The sequence below is a fragment of the Procambarus clarkii genome, chromosome 60 (genome assembly GCF_040958095.1).
Source record: "Procambarus clarkii isolate CNS0578487 chromosome 60, FALCON_Pclarkii_2.0, whole genome shotgun sequence".
Taxonomy (NCBI): Eukaryota; Metazoa; Arthropoda; class Malacostraca; order Decapoda; family Cambaridae; genus Procambarus; species Procambarus clarkii.
In genome coordinates this window covers 13,492,586-13,510,808 of record NC_091209.1, presented here as the reverse complement: position 1 = coordinate 13,510,808, position 18,223 = coordinate 13,492,586, and the positions used below count along the sequence as shown (strand labels likewise).

The 18,223-nt window shown below is 36.5% G+C and overlaps 1 protein-coding gene across 9 annotated transcripts in view; it reads right to left on the bottom strand.

The window, feature by feature from the left end:
• Positions 1-18,223, bottom strand: part of LOC123766848 (serine/threonine-protein kinase SIK3) — an 81,471-nt gene that overhangs the window by 19,084 nt on the left and 44,164 nt on the right. For 3 of the 9 annotated variants that reach the window (XM_045756252.2, XM_045756253.2, XM_045756257.2), the window contains 2 exons: positions 14,724-14,854; positions 10,858-10,923 (listed from right to left, as the gene is read on the bottom strand). In XM_045756252.2, coding sequence (XP_045612208.1) covers positions 10,858-10,923; positions 14,724-14,854 — 197 coding nt within the window. The remainder of the gene's footprint in view (positions 1-10,857; positions 10,924-14,723; positions 14,855-18,223) is intronic. The other 6 variants (XM_045756254.2, XM_069307525.1, XM_045756255.2 and 3 more) reach the window with 3 other exon arrangements.

Sequence of the window (18,223 nt, the reverse complement as noted above, 5' to 3'; positions counted from 1 at the left end):
ACTGTCGAGTATTTTGTCATAAAATTGTCTAATTTTTCTCCTCAAGATTTTCAGAAGGTGACTGAAAAAGATGAAGGTGAAAGGTGAAAATTTTTCAGAAGTGATGAAGGTGATGAACCGCTTTTTCTGGACACAACAGGTCATTTGTTCAGTCTCGGTCCCAAGGTGCTTGGCAAGCATTTGGTGCCTCTATTTTAAATCTGAACAATCCAGAAGGCTAATAAAATGTGAATAAGATTTGATACTAGTTAACAAAATCTTCAAATAAATAAATTGATGTTTTAGGAATTAAATAGAAATGTTTTGGGCCCAATGACAGAAGTGCAAATTATATACAGTACTTTAAAAAATAAATAATGCCTACAGACAATTTTCAGTACATGATCAAACAATGTGTAAATCTATCTTTTTTAAAGGATTAAACACTGAAAAGCTTAAGACTGCAAACCATGCAACATCGTCGTCCAACATCTGAAACAAGTGCGCGTCCACATGCTAATTATATGATACATTTATGTATCCACTACGTAATTCTTCAACTGGCCCTTAACTCAAAATTCAAAATGAGCTAATCCCTTGCTGGTAAGTCTATAAAAAAAATGAACAAGATACTATGGTAGTCAAATGAATAATCAACATCTGCAGTCAAAAATATTTTAGAACACCTGCCAACTACTCATTTTGATTTTCAAGACAGGGGGGGGTAACCTATCTGAAACCTTAAATGGCTGACACCAAGTGATAGCATAAGAGAAGTAGTGACACACAACACTTGGTAGCAACACAAGATACATGTGCTGTTGAGGTGTCTGGTACACAAATGGTACGTGTGCCGTTAAGGTGTTTGGTACACACAAACATACAATCTGGAGGATAATAATCACCTTGTCCACAATGGGTTCATACAATTCTGGTTCCTAACACTAAACTTGAAAAGTCCTCTCATCAAAGAATACCAAATAGGAAAGCTCGTATTACATCATAAAAAGTAACCAATTTGTATAAAATTTAAGATTAAATATTTACACCAGGAAACAAAAAATATGGTACAGTATATACATAGCTTTGGCATTTCAAACTTTTGCATCCCTTTCACCCACTGACTGGCCTGAAAGAAAAAATATAACCCATTGGTCATCTGCTCATAATCATATCAAATTCCATAACTGGAATGTTTAGATCTTAGGCAGTGTTAGGCTAGAAACTTTTAGTAAGCTGTACGACCTGACTTGTACAATATCCAATCTTCAGATATCTGGGAGCTCTCCAGTCTAGTATATCATCAAAAGTTCAAATTAATTGTTAACAGTATTCCTGAAGCTTTTCATCCTTTCATTAAAGGAGGCCTGGTCAGAGACTGGGCCACGGGGACGTTGATCCCTGAAATCAACCTGAGGTAACCACAAGGAAATCTCCGAGATATCTGGTCCTGCTGCTTTTGTCATATTAGCTTTTCCTGGTGATGTTTTACATCCCCTACAATACTGTAACTTCCACTATGTCAATTGTTGCTTCTGGCCGACTGTTGTCGCCTCTCCTTGGACACCAGTCCAGTGTCCAGTTAGTAAACCTCCGGAAGCGTTTGTTGAGAATTTCAACACCCTTACGTCATTCTCCACGAGTGTTCCTCCCTGTGTATGACGTCTGATTATACACTCTCCTATTATTGTTTTCCTCATTAGGTGGCTATGCAACAGTTTAGGTTGGCCATTTCTTTAGTCCTAATGTTTGTTTACAAACAATTCCTCCATTGACGTTATCCTAGTATACTTATTCCTGGCTCTCTTTCGTGCCTCCCTATTTGCTTCTGTAAGAAATTTCCTAAACATTTTCCAAGCCCAGTCTGTCTACTTTTTGCGACTACCAAAATGATACAAATGGTCTTACAGCCACACCAGGCAGATCCCACCAGGTAAAACAAAAGAAATGACAATAAAAACCCCACAAAAGCACAATGTCTCCAGGAGGAAAAGAACCAGTTGCTATGAGTATTATAAGACAGCTGCACAGTACCTTGCGCCTCTGCCAGTGACAATGCTACCTCCTACCCAAGGACAAGCAAGGGTAGGAAAAACCCCAGCTGACCCCAAGCATGGGCAATCATCAAGTAGCAAAAGAACCCTGTGGAGGTAGCCCCCAAACAGTTTGTGAAAGGTAACCCCAAACTGCAAGGGCAGTACTTATAGGGCACCTAGGGAAGGGAACCCTAGGCACATGCAGCCCCAGTACTTCTGAAATAACACCTGGCTCACACAGCAGCACACCACCACAAAACACAGCACAACTCAAGGATTGGAGCCAGAGTCGATCAACTGCCACCTAACACAACAGTCTCAGGACTGGGGTTGCGTATCCAGCGCGGGAGGTCTGGGATCCCACTCTTCCCCCTCCCAGGGAGGGTGGAGTGGCGCAGACAGTGGCACGGCGGCTGTGGTGATGTCATGCTTGTTTGCTTGTTTTTTGATTGGGGAGTTCTGTTTGCTCGTTCTGCTTTCGGTTAGCAATTTTTCACCAGCTGTTGCTTGTTTTGGGATTCCTACCTTTCTGGGTGCCTGACCTGGTAGATGGCAGATATAGACTGCTTCCAACTATACGGGGGAGTCTATAAGCCACTGCTCCTCATGCCTCTCTGAGGGGGGGCCAGGTTCTGGTACTGGTCCTCTGTAGGTTTAGAACTCCATCGATTGACTGTTGCCACGGTTTAATATATACACATCAGCCCGGTATAACTCCGGGGAGCCAAGGGGGCGCTCTAGAGAGAAAGTCATTCATTCTCTCGGAACAAACTGCTTACATTTGGTCCTGTTCACTCTCAATTATTGCTCACCTTTTCAACCATTCCATTCTATACAAATTTGATCTACAAAGAAGTTTTCACTTATTTCTTTTAATATACTGTATGTAAATTCTCTAATAACCATTTCAAATTACTATACTGTGTATATATATATATATATGTATATATATATATATATATATATATATATATATATATATATATATATATATATATGTATATATATGTATGTATGTTGTATACACATATATACATACAAGTTAAAAGTTTCATCACTAAAGCCTCTGGCCATTTGAACATAAATAAGATCCCTACCAGAGGGATGAAGATGACCACATTTCCTACTTGGCACTTTAATGACAGGACTCGACCTCTCAATGTGATAACTACTGTTCTTACAATCATGTATTAGTTCAGTCCTCGCTTTGTTATATTGGCACAATTTTTTTTAGTGTGTGCTGAGGGAATACGAAGATGCATTACTCATATACAGTACTGTACAAACAATACCAGCCAGATTCTCAAACTATGCTTGAAGTCATGGAATTTCAAACTGACAATACAGTACATTTAAAATACAGTACTATTATTTACTTATAATAAGGTGGAAGACTGACCTGAAGCAATGTGCTACAAAACTGACCAAGGGATACTTTTTATGAGTTTAGTTAAGCAAGTAAATTATCAAACGGCACCAAGTTAGGAAGACTATACATAGCTGTTAACAGAAACTCATAAACATCAAGCACCGATTGAAAACTGTTTTCTTTTCGGCTGCCATCACACAACACTCTGCTGAACCACTGTCCAACCTAGTCTACCTGCCACTAATGGGGCTGAACTGGGCACATGTTCTTTACTGGCCAATGATGAGCCAGTTAGAAGAGCACCACAAAGAGCACAACCAGATACAGGAGACCCAGTTCGAATACTAGGGGACGGCCATAATCGGGAGCGGGACTGGCTTCGTGCAATACACTCCTGCAAGTATCGCTCAAGATAGAACACGAAAGAAACTCGTCTCCTAGCCATGGGCAAACTTCATGAACACACGAGGAAAAAGTACAAATAAATGTAAAAATAAAAATAAATCATTATGAATAAACAAACACTTTAATAACAAATTTATTTCATGAGGGCAAACTTATCAATTTTATTTATATATATATATATATATATATATATATAAAATTGATAAGTTATATATATAATAAAAAACACACACACACAGGGTTACCATCTCTGGTGCAATTGTAGGAACCCATAGCCTCAAAGAAGAAAATAAACCGCATTCTAAGAAAACCTTTTGGATACTCAGTGAACACTTCAATATTTTTTTTTACCACCCCTATTTTTTATTTGTTTTTCCTTAAATTTTATGACGTGTATACTTGCCTAATTGCAAAAAATAAAAAGAATTAAAAATTTTTTTTTTTAACATTCATGACGATAACCGCATTTGTACCATAAAATGGAAGCAGGAGTTTTTTCATGGGGTCACGGTACACTCCATTACATCCACATAGACTTATTTATCCATATTTGCCATCATACATGTAAAACACAAATAATATTGTTAAACTCGACATAGGATGATAACAGCATTATCCTAGGGATCGTCAATAGATGATGATCTCTGCTTATAGGTTAATATTGCACCGTTCATGCATTGTACTCACCTAGTTGTGCTTGCGGGGGTTGAGCTCTGGCTCTTTAGCCCCGCCTCTCAAGTGTCAGTCAACTGGTGTACAGGTTCCCGAGCCTACTTGGCCCTATCATATCTACATTTGAAACTGTGTATGGAGTCAAGCTCCACCACATCACTGCCTAATGCATTCCATTTGTTAACTACACTGACACTGAAAAAGTTATTTCTAACGTCCCTGTGGCTCATTCGGATACTCAGTTTCCATCCTGTGTCCCCTTGTTCCGAGTATCCCCGTGTTCAGCAATTTATCTTTATCTACCCTGTCGATTCCTCTTAGAATTTTGTAGGTAGTCATCATGTCTCCCCGAGCTCTCCTATCTTCCAGCGACGTTAGGTGCATTTTATGCAGCCTTTCCTCGTAACTCATGCTTCTTAGTTCTGGGACTAGCCTAGTGGCATACCTCAACTTTTTCCAGTTTAGTCCTGTGCTTGACAAGGTACGGGCTCCATGTGGGGGCCGCATACTCCAGGATTGGTCTTGTATGTGGCTTACAAAATTCTGAATGATTCCTTACACAGGTTCCTGAAGGTAGTTCATGATGTTAGCCAGCCTCATATACACCATCCAATGTTATTCTTTTTATGTGGGCTTCAGGAGATAGGTTTAGCATATGTGTGACATTGACATTGTGTGTGTGCTTGTGTGCAAGCATATGTAAATAAATAGGTATGTATTAACTAATGAGTGTAATTATCAATAGTAAGTGTAATTATATGATGAAAGCTATGCTCATGGGGTCCCATCTTCCCAATAATCTTTGTCATAATGTATGATGTTTAGATGTGTCCAACACACCTGGAATATACCACACTCTTATTTAGAGTAGACCTTTTCTCTATGTACCACTGTTTGCAAGAAGAGCATTTATACTTAAATTTTTTTGCACCTTTGTTTTCTTACTTTAAATCTATAAACTTTGTTCTCAGTATTGTGAATAATAAAAAAATTGAATTCAGTAATGATACTGACTCTTTTTCTTAACTCTTCACTAGTTTTGGCATATCTAATGCTTCCAGTCTCTCCTCATAGCTCGTGTTGTGGGATGCAAGCCTTTTAGTGGCATGTTTTTGCACCTTTTTTTAGTTTATTATGTGCCTTTTGAAAGAGACACTATACAACTGCTTACTTGTTCTATTGTAGTTCATGCATATGTCATTAATTTTGTTATAAGCCATTAGGATTTGTCATCCAAGTGTTTAAGGGGAGGGTTAAGGGCTATGTATGTGGTGACTCAAGATACCTGAGCATCTAAGGAACAGAGAGTGTTTAAAAAAACAGAGATGAAGAAAGAAACAGGGCAAAAAGTTGCAGGTAGACATCTAAGGTCTGAAGCAGGCAATAGAAGGCATTAGGGTAAATACTGATGTGACTTGGTGTTCAGCTAGGCAAGTAGTAAGAAATTTGGAGAGAGATCAGATGAAGGTAACAAAGGAAATGGAAATATAAGGAAATGAAACTAACCTTTGCCCAAATGGCTAGAAAAAAAATCAATTGGAAAGTAGATAGGAAAATCATAAACTGCAGTGAGCCGATCAATAAATTCATGAAATCAGCAAGGAATTGATAAAATTCCAAAACTGGTGCAGAACACAATAGATACACACATCCTTAATAATTTGAGGACAAAGAGAAAGAAATAGCATCAAGAACGGAAAAGATCACCGAAAGGAAACGAATTAAAGAGAAAATTGGTAAGTATGAGAAGGCCAAGAATCAGCCCCTAAGAGTGATGATACTGAATGGGAGGGGCATGGGGGGATGAAATGCTCAAATACAGAAAACTACAAAATGATGTGGCATGGAAACTGTGGTCACGAAGAAGGAACGTTTCAAGGGAGAACAGAGAACGATAAAATGGAACCTGGAGAAAGGTGATAGGAAGCCAGTGGAACAGAACATAAAAGCCAATTACATAAACCATTGGAGAGCACAAAAAGAAAAAAAATTTGTGAATACTTTGAATACAAACAAATGGCTTAAGTTCACATATACTAAAATTTATATAATATAGTAGAAATTAATATATATTGTCTTGGTGGTGGAAATAAAAGTAGGAGAGAACTCTAAATTAGATGATATTTCTGAGAGCCTATTTAACTTAGAAATGATACAGAAAAGGTAGAGCACATTGCAGTGCCGGTGGAGGAACACAAGAATTAATTACGCCTACAAGACACACAGGTGTTAACACTGGAAATTCTAAACTAGACAGAAAACTTAAAAATCATGAATGCCTACAGCCAATTACAAGTGAAGTAATACTTGGTCAATAAAGGAGGTAGATAACAAACAAGAGGAAACCATCACAAGACATAATAAATCAAGCAGATCAGAATACAGCGAGCTTGTGGTACCGAGCGACTTTAAGATATAAAATCATAACGCTGGAAGGTTCACAAGACAATAACAAAAGACATGTGGAGCAACAAACTAGCAAAATTCTCTGGAGACATTAAGCATCAATAAACAAAGCAGGCCTCAAGAGTAAGGAAGGAGAAGTCTCTTCGTTCCTAGACATCGTACGGAATTCACCAGGAAAGAAGACCAAATCTTTTGACCATCAGTACCCATCTCCTCACATCAGACATAGGCATATACAAATCACAGCTTTGTGATTTGCAGACAATTCTAAGATCAGCATGAAAATGACCTTAGTACAATACATTATAAACTACAAATATATAAAATCTTATAAGTACTATGCAACAGAAAATAACATGATTTTTAGCAGTGAAAAATTTCACATACTGTACTTAAGACATGGACAAAAATTAAATTAAAATGTAATAAAGGATACAAATGCAATCAGATCTCCTGATAATAGGAAAATAACATGTAAAGGATCTTGTATTGTAACAACATTACTGGACACTAACAATTAGTGAACATAATCCAGCATGCCATAGGAATTCCACCACACTGCTCCTAATCCATAAATTGTAAGGGTTTTACACTTGGAGAACTGCTTGGAACTCTCATTCCCCTTTCAATGAAGAAGATTTATGATACTTAGGGAATAATGAGACAATATACATATGCATACACACAGTGAAGTACCAAAATTAATGGGAAAATCTCAAAGCAATTAAAACATACTCAATGGCAATGAGCAAAAGAGATGCCACATAACATATACATGGAAAACATTGAAACATCAGGTTTCAAATAAAAGCAACAAAATAACTAACTGTAACAAAAGATATTGAAGGAAATGCAGAATAGTCCCAGTAAACCAGAAATGCTATAGGCACAATCAGATAATACAATACGAACACCAGAGAACCACAGCTCTTCTATCTCCTCGCATCAAATACTGGTATAAGAGGCACTACTGTGACGCAAGTAGAGGTTTTTCTAAGACAATTAGGAAAATTCCTGGAAGTAAGTTCCAGATCAGCCAGGTTGTAATGAATATGTGAGCCTATGGCAAGCTAGAGCCAGCCTAGGTGAGAACAACACGTATTGTAACTGGCCACACAAACTAAAGGCAAATCAAGAAACGTGCAGTCTGCCCATCCCCCCCTCTCTTGTTTTATTTCTGTCATCTTAATATCAAACACTAAATCATTAAGTTTGTCAAACAGGATTTTCCTTTGCTAAATTCGCACTGATGGTTGGAGACGAATTTTGGCTGTTGTAAATGTTCTATTAGTTTACTTGTGATTAATATTTCTAGTAACTTGCACGGGACATTGGTGTGTAGTTTACAAGTTCTTGTCTTCTCCTCCCCCCTTTTTTTAATATTGGCACCACACTCAGCATTTTCTAACAATCTTAAAGTTATCCTTTTTCTAGAGGAATTAAAAAATACAGTGGAACCCCCTCCATTATCCGGATCCCCATTTTCTGTATTCTTGGATTATTAGAAAAGAGGTTTCCTGCTCTCCAACCATATTAACTGAAACTTGTCCAGCAAATAGGAGTTAATCCCCAATACCAATGGAGTCTCTGTAGCTGAAAAACTGCATGGTTCAGTAGCTAAAAATATTTATACCAAGTACAGTATCACAAAAATTTCATGTGTTTCTGGCATATACCATGGTACATTCTGATTAAAATACTATACCATTCAATGTATTTTTAATCCAAATTTGAAAAAAATCTCTTGTAATCTTTTATTAGCTTTGCGGGATTCTCATTTAATCGGACACCCTGGGGGTATCAAATGATCTAGTTAATCAAAGGTGCACTGTACAGCAAGGGAGACTACACTGGTGCTTCCTCTAGTATTCATAGTGATATCTTGTCTAATACAACAGCTTTTGTCACATCAAGTTCATGTAATTGTTTCTTTACTTTTTCTGATGTCAATTACTATTTCGATGAGTCTTTCCTGTGGTGGTGTTCATTATCTTAGGGATCTAAGCTCTAGTGGAATATCAAGTACCACGTTAAAGACATCCTGGACACTTTCATTAAGCTCTTCCCATACTTCCTTATCATTCTCTGTGGTTGGCTTTTCATTTCGAGCCCGAAGCAACTATTGTTCACCAGTCAACGAGCTTACCTTTAAAAAGCAGGATTCAGGGGCTGGGTAATGCAGACGGCATGTTGGCTTTAAAACCATCATCACAAAAAATTATAGATACAAATATTAATAAATGGCTAAGTGTGTTTATTAAGGCATCCAGACCAGAAGAGAAAGATCCATTCTAAAATTGTGTAAATACACAATTATTAAAGAATAAAGAATAGAATACTGCCTGGTAAAGAATACAGAGGCAGTAAAAAACAGGAAAAAGAATACAGAGGCAGTGAAAACCAGGTCAAGGATGCACAGGTAGTGAAAACAGTCAAGAATACACAGGTACAGTAGTGAAGCAAGGTCAAGAATACACAGGTACAGTAGTGATAGCAAGGTCAAGAATACACAGGTACAGTAGTGATAGCAAGGTCAAGAATACACAGGTACAGTAGTAAGAGCAAGGTCAAGAATACACAGGTACAGTAGTAAGAGCAAGGTCAAGAATACACAGGTACAGTAGTAAGAGCAAGGTCAAGAATACACAGGTACAGTAGTGAAGCAAGGTCAAGAATACACAGGTAGAGTAGTGATAGCAAGGTCAAGAATACACAGGTACAGTAGTGAAGCAAGGTCAAGAATACACAGGTACAGTAGTAAGAGCAAGGTCAAGAATACACAGGTACAGTAGTGAAGCAAGGTCAAGAATACACAGGTACAGTAGTAAGAGCAAGGTCAAGAATACACAGGTACAGTAGTGAAGCAAAGTCAAGAATACACAGGTAGAGTAGTGATAGCAAGGTCAAGAATACACAGGTACAGTAGTGAAGCAAGGTCAAGAATACACAGGTACAGTAGTAAGAGCAAGGTCAAGAATACACAGGTACAGTAGTAAGAGCAAGGTCAAGAATACACAGGTACAGTAGTAAGAGCAAGGTCAAGAATACACAGGTAGAGTAGTGATAGCAAGGTCAAGAATACACAGGTACAGTAGTAAGAGCAAGGTCAAGAATACACAGGTACAGTAGTGAAGCAAGGTCAAGAATACACAGGTACAGTAGTAAAAGCAAGGTCAAGAATACACAGGTACAGTAGTGATAGCAAGAAGTGTAACATTCTAAAACTGAGACGATAACTGAATCTCTTATTATATGCATTTTAATTGCCTTAAATATATAACAAAGAAATATAATTATGTAACACAGTAGCAATCAGCTTATAGGATAGAAGCAGGACAAGAAATGTATGAATGAAGTAAATGCAAATCAAACATATTTGAGGTATGAAAAAGTGACAATGCTTCAGTCCATCCTGTACCAAACATCGTCAAGACCGTTTTAACCTGCTAATCACTCAGGACAGACCGAGAGTTCATCACTGTCCCGTCTCTCCAATGTGTAAATTTTGTATTTATTTGTTCCAGTCAAAATATTGTGACATTCTTCACTGTGAAGTTAAACTTCCTATACTACATCCTGTTAAGTGATACTATATCAAGTACACTTATTCTTATACACTAGCTAAGCTTTAATTTACTGAAATAAAATATATTTACCCCAATGACTGATCAAATGTAGAATATGCATTAAATAAAAGGAAACTAATTCGGCACTTCAGGTTGAAATACTTCAGAATAGCCCTTAAAAACCACATGCATTAACCTCAACACATGATGCCTAACAAGGTGGATTCTTCAAGCAACATTGTAAATGCTCCAATAATTTTGATTAATATACCAAGAGGATGTGGGAACCAATAAAGGTGTAGTGTGGACCTCACTTGACAAAGTAACTTAAAATGTGTGCAGTGAACAATGATGATGAAGCGCTCTGCCGGGGCGGCTGCTACTCTTCACTCCAATTCATTGTAAAGTTGAGACAATGACTCACTTTGAGCAAGTTGAGGCTACGCATGAGGGAGGTGAGGGGCCGCTCTGTGTTTGATCCACCCCATCTCTAGGGGAAATGATGATATAATACATCAATTGATTTTTAGTTAATATTTAAAATATATCTTATATGAGTGTGATCAGAATATTGTAATTACTTAAGGCTGCTATACATCCTAAAAAATAATCTTGTAAATGGCCCCTTAAGAATGACAGAAATTTAATATTTTACGTAGCGCACAACATTGGTTCTACATGCTCGAGATGCAGTCCACGTGCGAACAACCCTTCATAACAAATGACAGCAAGAAATGGACTTGTTGCCTTCTTAATGGCTAGGTTATTTATTCACCTTCCTCCAATGCCTTTATTAATTAATCTTTATCCAATGTGCTATCCACTTTATCCACCTTCTCTAACACTTGCAACAAAGCCAAATCTAAATTGTCTAACATTAGCTTCGTACATATAGCGTACAACTGACTGCCCTGGGTACTTACAGTACTCCTAATGCAGACAAAATTTACAAGGGAATCCAGTACATTCTATTAACCAAAGCCAAAAACTATCCACATTCTAAGCAACTTTGTAAGAACACTATTGGGATATTGACTGAAAATAAACATAGTCCACAAAATTCTACATTTAATGTCTCAAAAAACTTGGCATTGGTAGGCAAGAAAAACATTTGCAGAAAATTGGAGTAAAAAAAAAAAAAAAAAAAAAGTCTTGGCCTAAAGTTTCAATTGAAAATAGCCAACAGATAATCTTAGGCAGTATGTGAATTTGGAAATACATATGTATTATGTATATGTAATGTTCTATCCTGGAAGTTAAAAATAAAGTGATATGCTCGTTGTATTCAAACATTCATGTACATTTGATCAGGTTTATAACTATCCGCAATTTTAAACAACCTCATGCTTGAGATCATTCTAGCTATCCAACGCCTTATTGGTAAAGAGATTTCTCTTAAGTGCTTCTACATCTTTTCTTCCATGGCTTAGTCATGACTTTCAATACTGCTTGTTCCTGTTTTAAAAATGCTTCCCTGTCTGATTGCTTGTATCCTTTTAAAATCCTGAATGTGGTTAACATATCCCCCACTATTTCTTGGTCATCTTCCAAATTTACCATATCCAGATCCTTTAATGTCCATCAGAGCTTATTATATAAGCTACTTGATAACAGTTCCTGATAGACCTAAACGTCGTCATTCCTTTTATCTTCAGACATGTGGGTTGGGCGTCTAATTTTCAGCCATGTTATTGTAACTTACTGTCTGCACAGTTTAATATAATATATCTTAGGTCTCACACACATTTAATTACAGTACTGGTATTTAAACATTCTCTATTTTTTTTGTTTTTTTTTGTTTTAGCTGTTGGCACTATACCACATTTTTTAACTCCAGTTTAAGGGTGACATTTATTGTACATAAACGTTTACCACATGGGTTGCCTTCCTGGGTAATATTTTGAAAATAATCCAGAGTGCATAAGTAAGCTTCTCTTCAAGGTTCAGACTGACATCTCAACTAGTCCTATTGCTTAGCTTTTATCAGTACAGTATCTAACAGTTTTCTCACTTTTTATCTGCACATTTCTTTATTAAAATTCTTTTGACTGATGTTGGTCTAAATTGGAAACGTTGAATTCCTCTAGAACACATGCTGAAAATTTGAGTTTAATGTCGTTTACATTTCATCACCTGATTCTAGGATTTTGTTTATGAATCTTTTATCTGTGCATTCTACTGCACATCTATAAAATTTAGTTTACCTTTGACAAACTTGAATTGTAGGACGGGTTCCACTCTGATCTTATCTACTGCTGTAGTGTATTCCTTTTCCAACATCTCTTTCCCCCTCTCTCTTCTTACACAGGTGTACGGTACTAATTGTAGTTTGCTTTAATGTTTGGTAGGTTCATGGATTTAGGCATTTTCAATACTGACTCCACGATTTTTTTCTTTTCTCTCCAATGCTTTTCAGCATCTAATACCAAACCAATCATTAATTTATCTGTTTTCTCATACACCTTAGTTCTATGTTCCATTCTAAAATACATTAATACATGGAAGACTCTTAACATCCAGTCCTAAGTATGCACAATAAAAAAAACTTAGTGAAACAAAAGATATGGTAGGAAATGCAGAACAGACTCACTAACGTGAGAAGTATCATTCCACTATTCTAATAGAACCTCTTACATAGAACTTTTTTTTTAAATTGTAACAAGAATTAAATAAATCAGAGTAGAAATATTAATCAAATAATAAGTTGTATAACAAAAAATTAAGGTATTAATAAATAAATGTCAACTGAATAAACCAAAAATTATTAACACAGCAACTCGACCGATAAGTCAATTATTGTCTCAACTTACTACCTAATTGTTTCCTTAAGCCATTATAAATGAAGCTTTACATAAAACTGTCACATCCTAAGAAGATCTTACAACCTGTACTATCAGTGTTGTCAGCACCCACATTATTAACACTATCGCGGCCCCGGCGTGCGCACCCCAGCCCACCCTAAAGTGGGCTGAGCGTTTCCTGTGAGTGCGCGCCCACACTAAAATGTGTATACTCTTTTATATTTTCTCACCTCAATTTTCGTGGTAAGTCATTCATTTTGGTATCAAATTGTTCGCAATAGAATTCTCTAAAGGGATACAGTATATGCATATAAGGTAAAAAAAAAAGTTCGGGGTGCCACCCAGAGCAAACCCGAAAATCGGCCAAGCATTACCCGTGAGTGCACAGCTCCACTAAAATGTACATACTCTTTTCAGTTTTCTCATCAATTTTCCTGTTACATCATTCATTTTGGTACCAAATTGTTCACAATAGAATTCTCTAATGGGATATATATGCATATAAGATTAAAAAGCCCGGCATGCCACCCGCATGAAACCCTAAAATCGGCAAAGAGTTAACCGGGAGCGAGCACCCATCTGCACACCAACACTAAAATGTATATTCAGTGTTCAGTTTTCTCACCTCAATTTTCATGCTAGGTCGTTCATTCTGGTATCAAATTGTTCATAATCTAAAGGTACTCATTTTAAAACTAGTCACATAATGATTAGGAAAAAATTGAATTATAACAAATATTTTAATTTTAGACGCAAAATGCATCCCCACTGGACATCAGTCGAGTTATTTATGGACGCAATATCCGCCTTCACCGGACGAAAGTGTTAAATTAATACTCCTGCTGGAGACCTGCTCAATACCCATGACAATGTTAACATTGTCCCCAGACTCTAAGCAACACATTATTAATACCATTAATAAGTAATAATAATGTATTCTCACAGACATAACAACATGGGATAAACACCCAAACTTATGCAAGTGTGTAATAAATGTATGAATTACTTATGTAAATAATACATACAAATAATGGATTTTAAGTAAAGAAATATATAAAATACAAATCACATGTGTATTTTATGAAGTAAAAAGTATTTCGTTGTAGTAATTTTATAAGTAAAATTACATCTCAACAATATATAACAGTATACAGTACAGTATACTAACCATATACTCGGACCTTGATAAAGCACTCAGGAGTATGTGAAAGGATTGGTGTAAATCTTTACATGAAATACTCAACTATGTAAGTGTGGGTTTTTATCCAACAGCATTAATCATAAAACTACTGTAGTATACAGATTTGATTTATCTGTGTTTTATGTATACGTTATTTAGTGATCACTTCATAAACCACTTAACCTCACCTAGCAAGACACTTTAGGTACAAAATAGATTAGCTAAGGCCTACAAGTAGTTATGTACTGAAAGTAGAAAGTATTATTATGAAATATTCAAAATATGGTGACCCAGGACTAGGAGCCATACCTGAAGTTGTTGGAATTCTTGATTTATGTTGGATAGGCTGAAGGTGGCCGAGTCTGATGCACGTCGCACCGTGTTTCCTGGAGAGTACCGATCACAGGTGAGATAAATGGACTCCTTATAGTTCTCTCTTCCTGTAAAAGTTCATAATTAGTTGAAAATTTCACGGTAATGAAAATGCTACTGCTTATTTATTTTAGACATTAGGTGAAAGGTATTCTTAATCAAAAATTTATTTATAAATATACATACTGTACCATAATTATTAATTTAAATATAACATTTAAATTTTTCGTCCAATACAAATGACATTAATATATATCTCAACTTTAACATCTAAAACAACATAATTTTGAATTTTTAATTATTTATAAAAAATATAGTTTATTTGAAAACAGTGGAGGATATTTACACGATGAGCGATCATAGCACCATCATATTACAGTGTTATTTTCTAGTAAGATTACCATCTCGAGGAAGGGAAGGGAATGAGGGCACTCTTCTCAAGTGTTAATCCATTTGACTAATGCATGGCTACACAACTTCACTCACTGCTCATGATGTGCACACAATATATACATAATTATACACACACACTTTATGAACTTGTTACTATCTTACTCAGATATTTTAACTAATTTGTTATTATTTTTATTATTGCTATTTTGAACTAGTTAAGGTGTGACTGTATGGCAAATGATTCTGTGGTTATGAGGTCAATAGATGGTGGGAAGCTTCACTAATGCATAATAGCAGAGGACACCATCACTGCACTTACACAGGACTCCTACTGCCTTGTTACCGATGCATCAGCCTGAAGCATCCTGTTACTATGTTGCTACATTATATTTTAACTTTTAAGCTCTCACTAGTTGCTACATTATATTTTGACTTATTAGAGAATATGCACATTGCTGTAATCACTACATAGGGAAGAATTCCTGAGACCTGGAACTTCAAGAACAAGAGGTCATAGATTTAAACTAACTAAACAAAGCTGCCAAAAGGAATATAAGAATATTCACTTTCGCAAACAAAATGGTAGATGGTTGGAACTAGTTAGGTGAGAAGGTGGTGGAGGTCAAAACAGTCAGTAATTTCTAAGAGTTATATGGCAAAGAGTGCAGGGAAGACGGGACACCACGAGTATAGCTCGCATCCTATAACTACACGGGTCAGTTACTTTTCTGACTGTCCTTTAATACTTTATCTTTTACATTGGCAGTCTATAAATGACACTCAAAGTTTAAGGGTCAGAGACAGTCTACAATGAGTCAAAGAAAATGAAACATAGTAACAACAATATGCATTTTCTCAAACTACAATGCAGTGAATTAACTAGAGGGCATAAGTCAGTATTGAGGCGCTGTGACTCGAAGTCAGGCAATAAAGCAGCAGGAGTCCTATTAGGTAGAATGATTGTGAAGGCAACATGTAATTGAGAGAGAAATACAGTACTGTATTCCATATAAATATAGAGTACCATATATTAATGAAGTACATTTTGTAAAGAAATATGTTATATTGCATGGTCAATAAAAAAAATGTAAAAATAATTGCACAATTGTAATTTAAGCCATTAATGCATAACACCTAAAATGCTTTGAAATATATTGTATCTCCATCCATCAATGTGCACTTCCATTATCGTTTGACTTCACGATAGTGAAATTTACCACGATACACTGTGCTTGCTTAAAGATGCAACTTTAAATTATGCACTTTGAGAAATCATATAATAAAGTTTATAGAGAAAGAAGCTGCAGATTTGTATGTAGGAGTGTAAGCAGAGAGCGAATGGTAAATGTGACTGATGTTAAATTAATGAAAGTGTATGGCAGGGTTATATGCCATCCCATTTGTTGTTTAATGTACACAACCAAATCACAATAATGTGATCTACTGTATCAGTAAGAAATTCTTCAGAGCAGGATGTCAGGATCAATCCCGCTGTCCTGCTCCAAAGGTTTCCTCGTTGTTTAATGTATGTACGGATAGAGCTATCATGGTCTTGCCAAGACTTCTCTGAGAAGGTGTGCAATAGCAGCAAGAAGACAAAGTACAAAAAGAAAAAGATAGATAAAAATACTCAAATCAAAATATGACTGCTTTCTGTGTGTGGTGTAAAAGTAGAAATACAAGCAGCATCAATAAATACTGAATATGTGAAACTAAAAATTTAAAATAAATATGCATTGTTGCCACACTAATGCTTCCTCAGGTGACTGGGTCCAGCAAATCCAACAAACAATCCAATCTAGTTGCTAGATGTTTCTGTGTAAGAAAATGCTAAATTTCACTTTTTAAAATCTTAAAATACCTTTTTTATAAACAATTATGAAAAGTAAAACCAATTAGTTCTAAAATTTGTTTTAAAATGTAAGAACATGTTCAAATAATTGTATCAACATGCAAAGCTAGTTGGATGAGGTCTGACCTTGTGCTCTGGCAACCTATCCTCTCTGGCAGAGTCCCATGGTGGCTTCCTGAAGCCATCTTGCTGACATTACTCCTTACTACTAGTTACATCAGCACCAACAGTTTTGCTTGGCCTACCAGGGACAAAGCCAGAACCTGGTCCACTTCTCACATTGGTACAGAGAGCAGGTGACAATCTGCCAACCCACTGGGAAGCATGCAGAAACTCAGCAAAGGTTTAGAGACAACTGCAAGGTTCACATGAACTGAAACCTTTAAGCCGCAAAAAACCCTCAAACAATTCAGACAAAATAACCGATTCACTAGAAACTTTAATGAACGCATTACTACTGATAGCCGCCACTAGGCAGCCTGGAGCTCCAGCCCCCGCCACCAGATTCCCCTCAAGTAAATTCTGTTGCTGATATGGTGAATCAATTGTTTTGTTTAAATCATTTGGGTGAGTTATTCGGCCATGTTGAGGCTTTGGTTCCTGTGAACCTTGCAGCTTTCTGTTTGGGTTAACCCTCCAGTTGTCTGTAAAGCTTCAATAACTTTCTAGATGCTCTCCCAGTGAGGTGGTAGATTGTCACTCATATTTTGTGCCTCTGCAGAGGGGTGCCCTGGCTCTAATCTGGTCCCCAGTTGACAAAACAGAGCGTCCATGACTGACGTGACCTAGAAGTAAGGAGCAGTTTCAGCAAGATAGTTTCAGGAAGCCCTCAGGGCATAATCCAGAAACTGACTTCTCATTATATTCAATGCTGGCTTGTGTGTGTATTAAGGTGTCAAACATTTAATTTCTTGCATGTATTTACCACTTGTCATATAAAAGCATTGTGGATCTGACCAGAGACAACACAAAACTCGTGCACAACCGAGAAGTTGCTCTCTGCTCTTGTAAACTGGTAACCTCTTATTGTTTTTATTTGAGTACTAGTCATTCAATTTAATGTGATTATAAATTTTATTTCATTCAGTAGTTATATATTGTATTTATCACTTACCCTTTAAGGAAAAATGTTTAGGGGCATATAATAGTTAATCAATTAATAAAAATAAAATGAAAAGATGAACAACTAAAA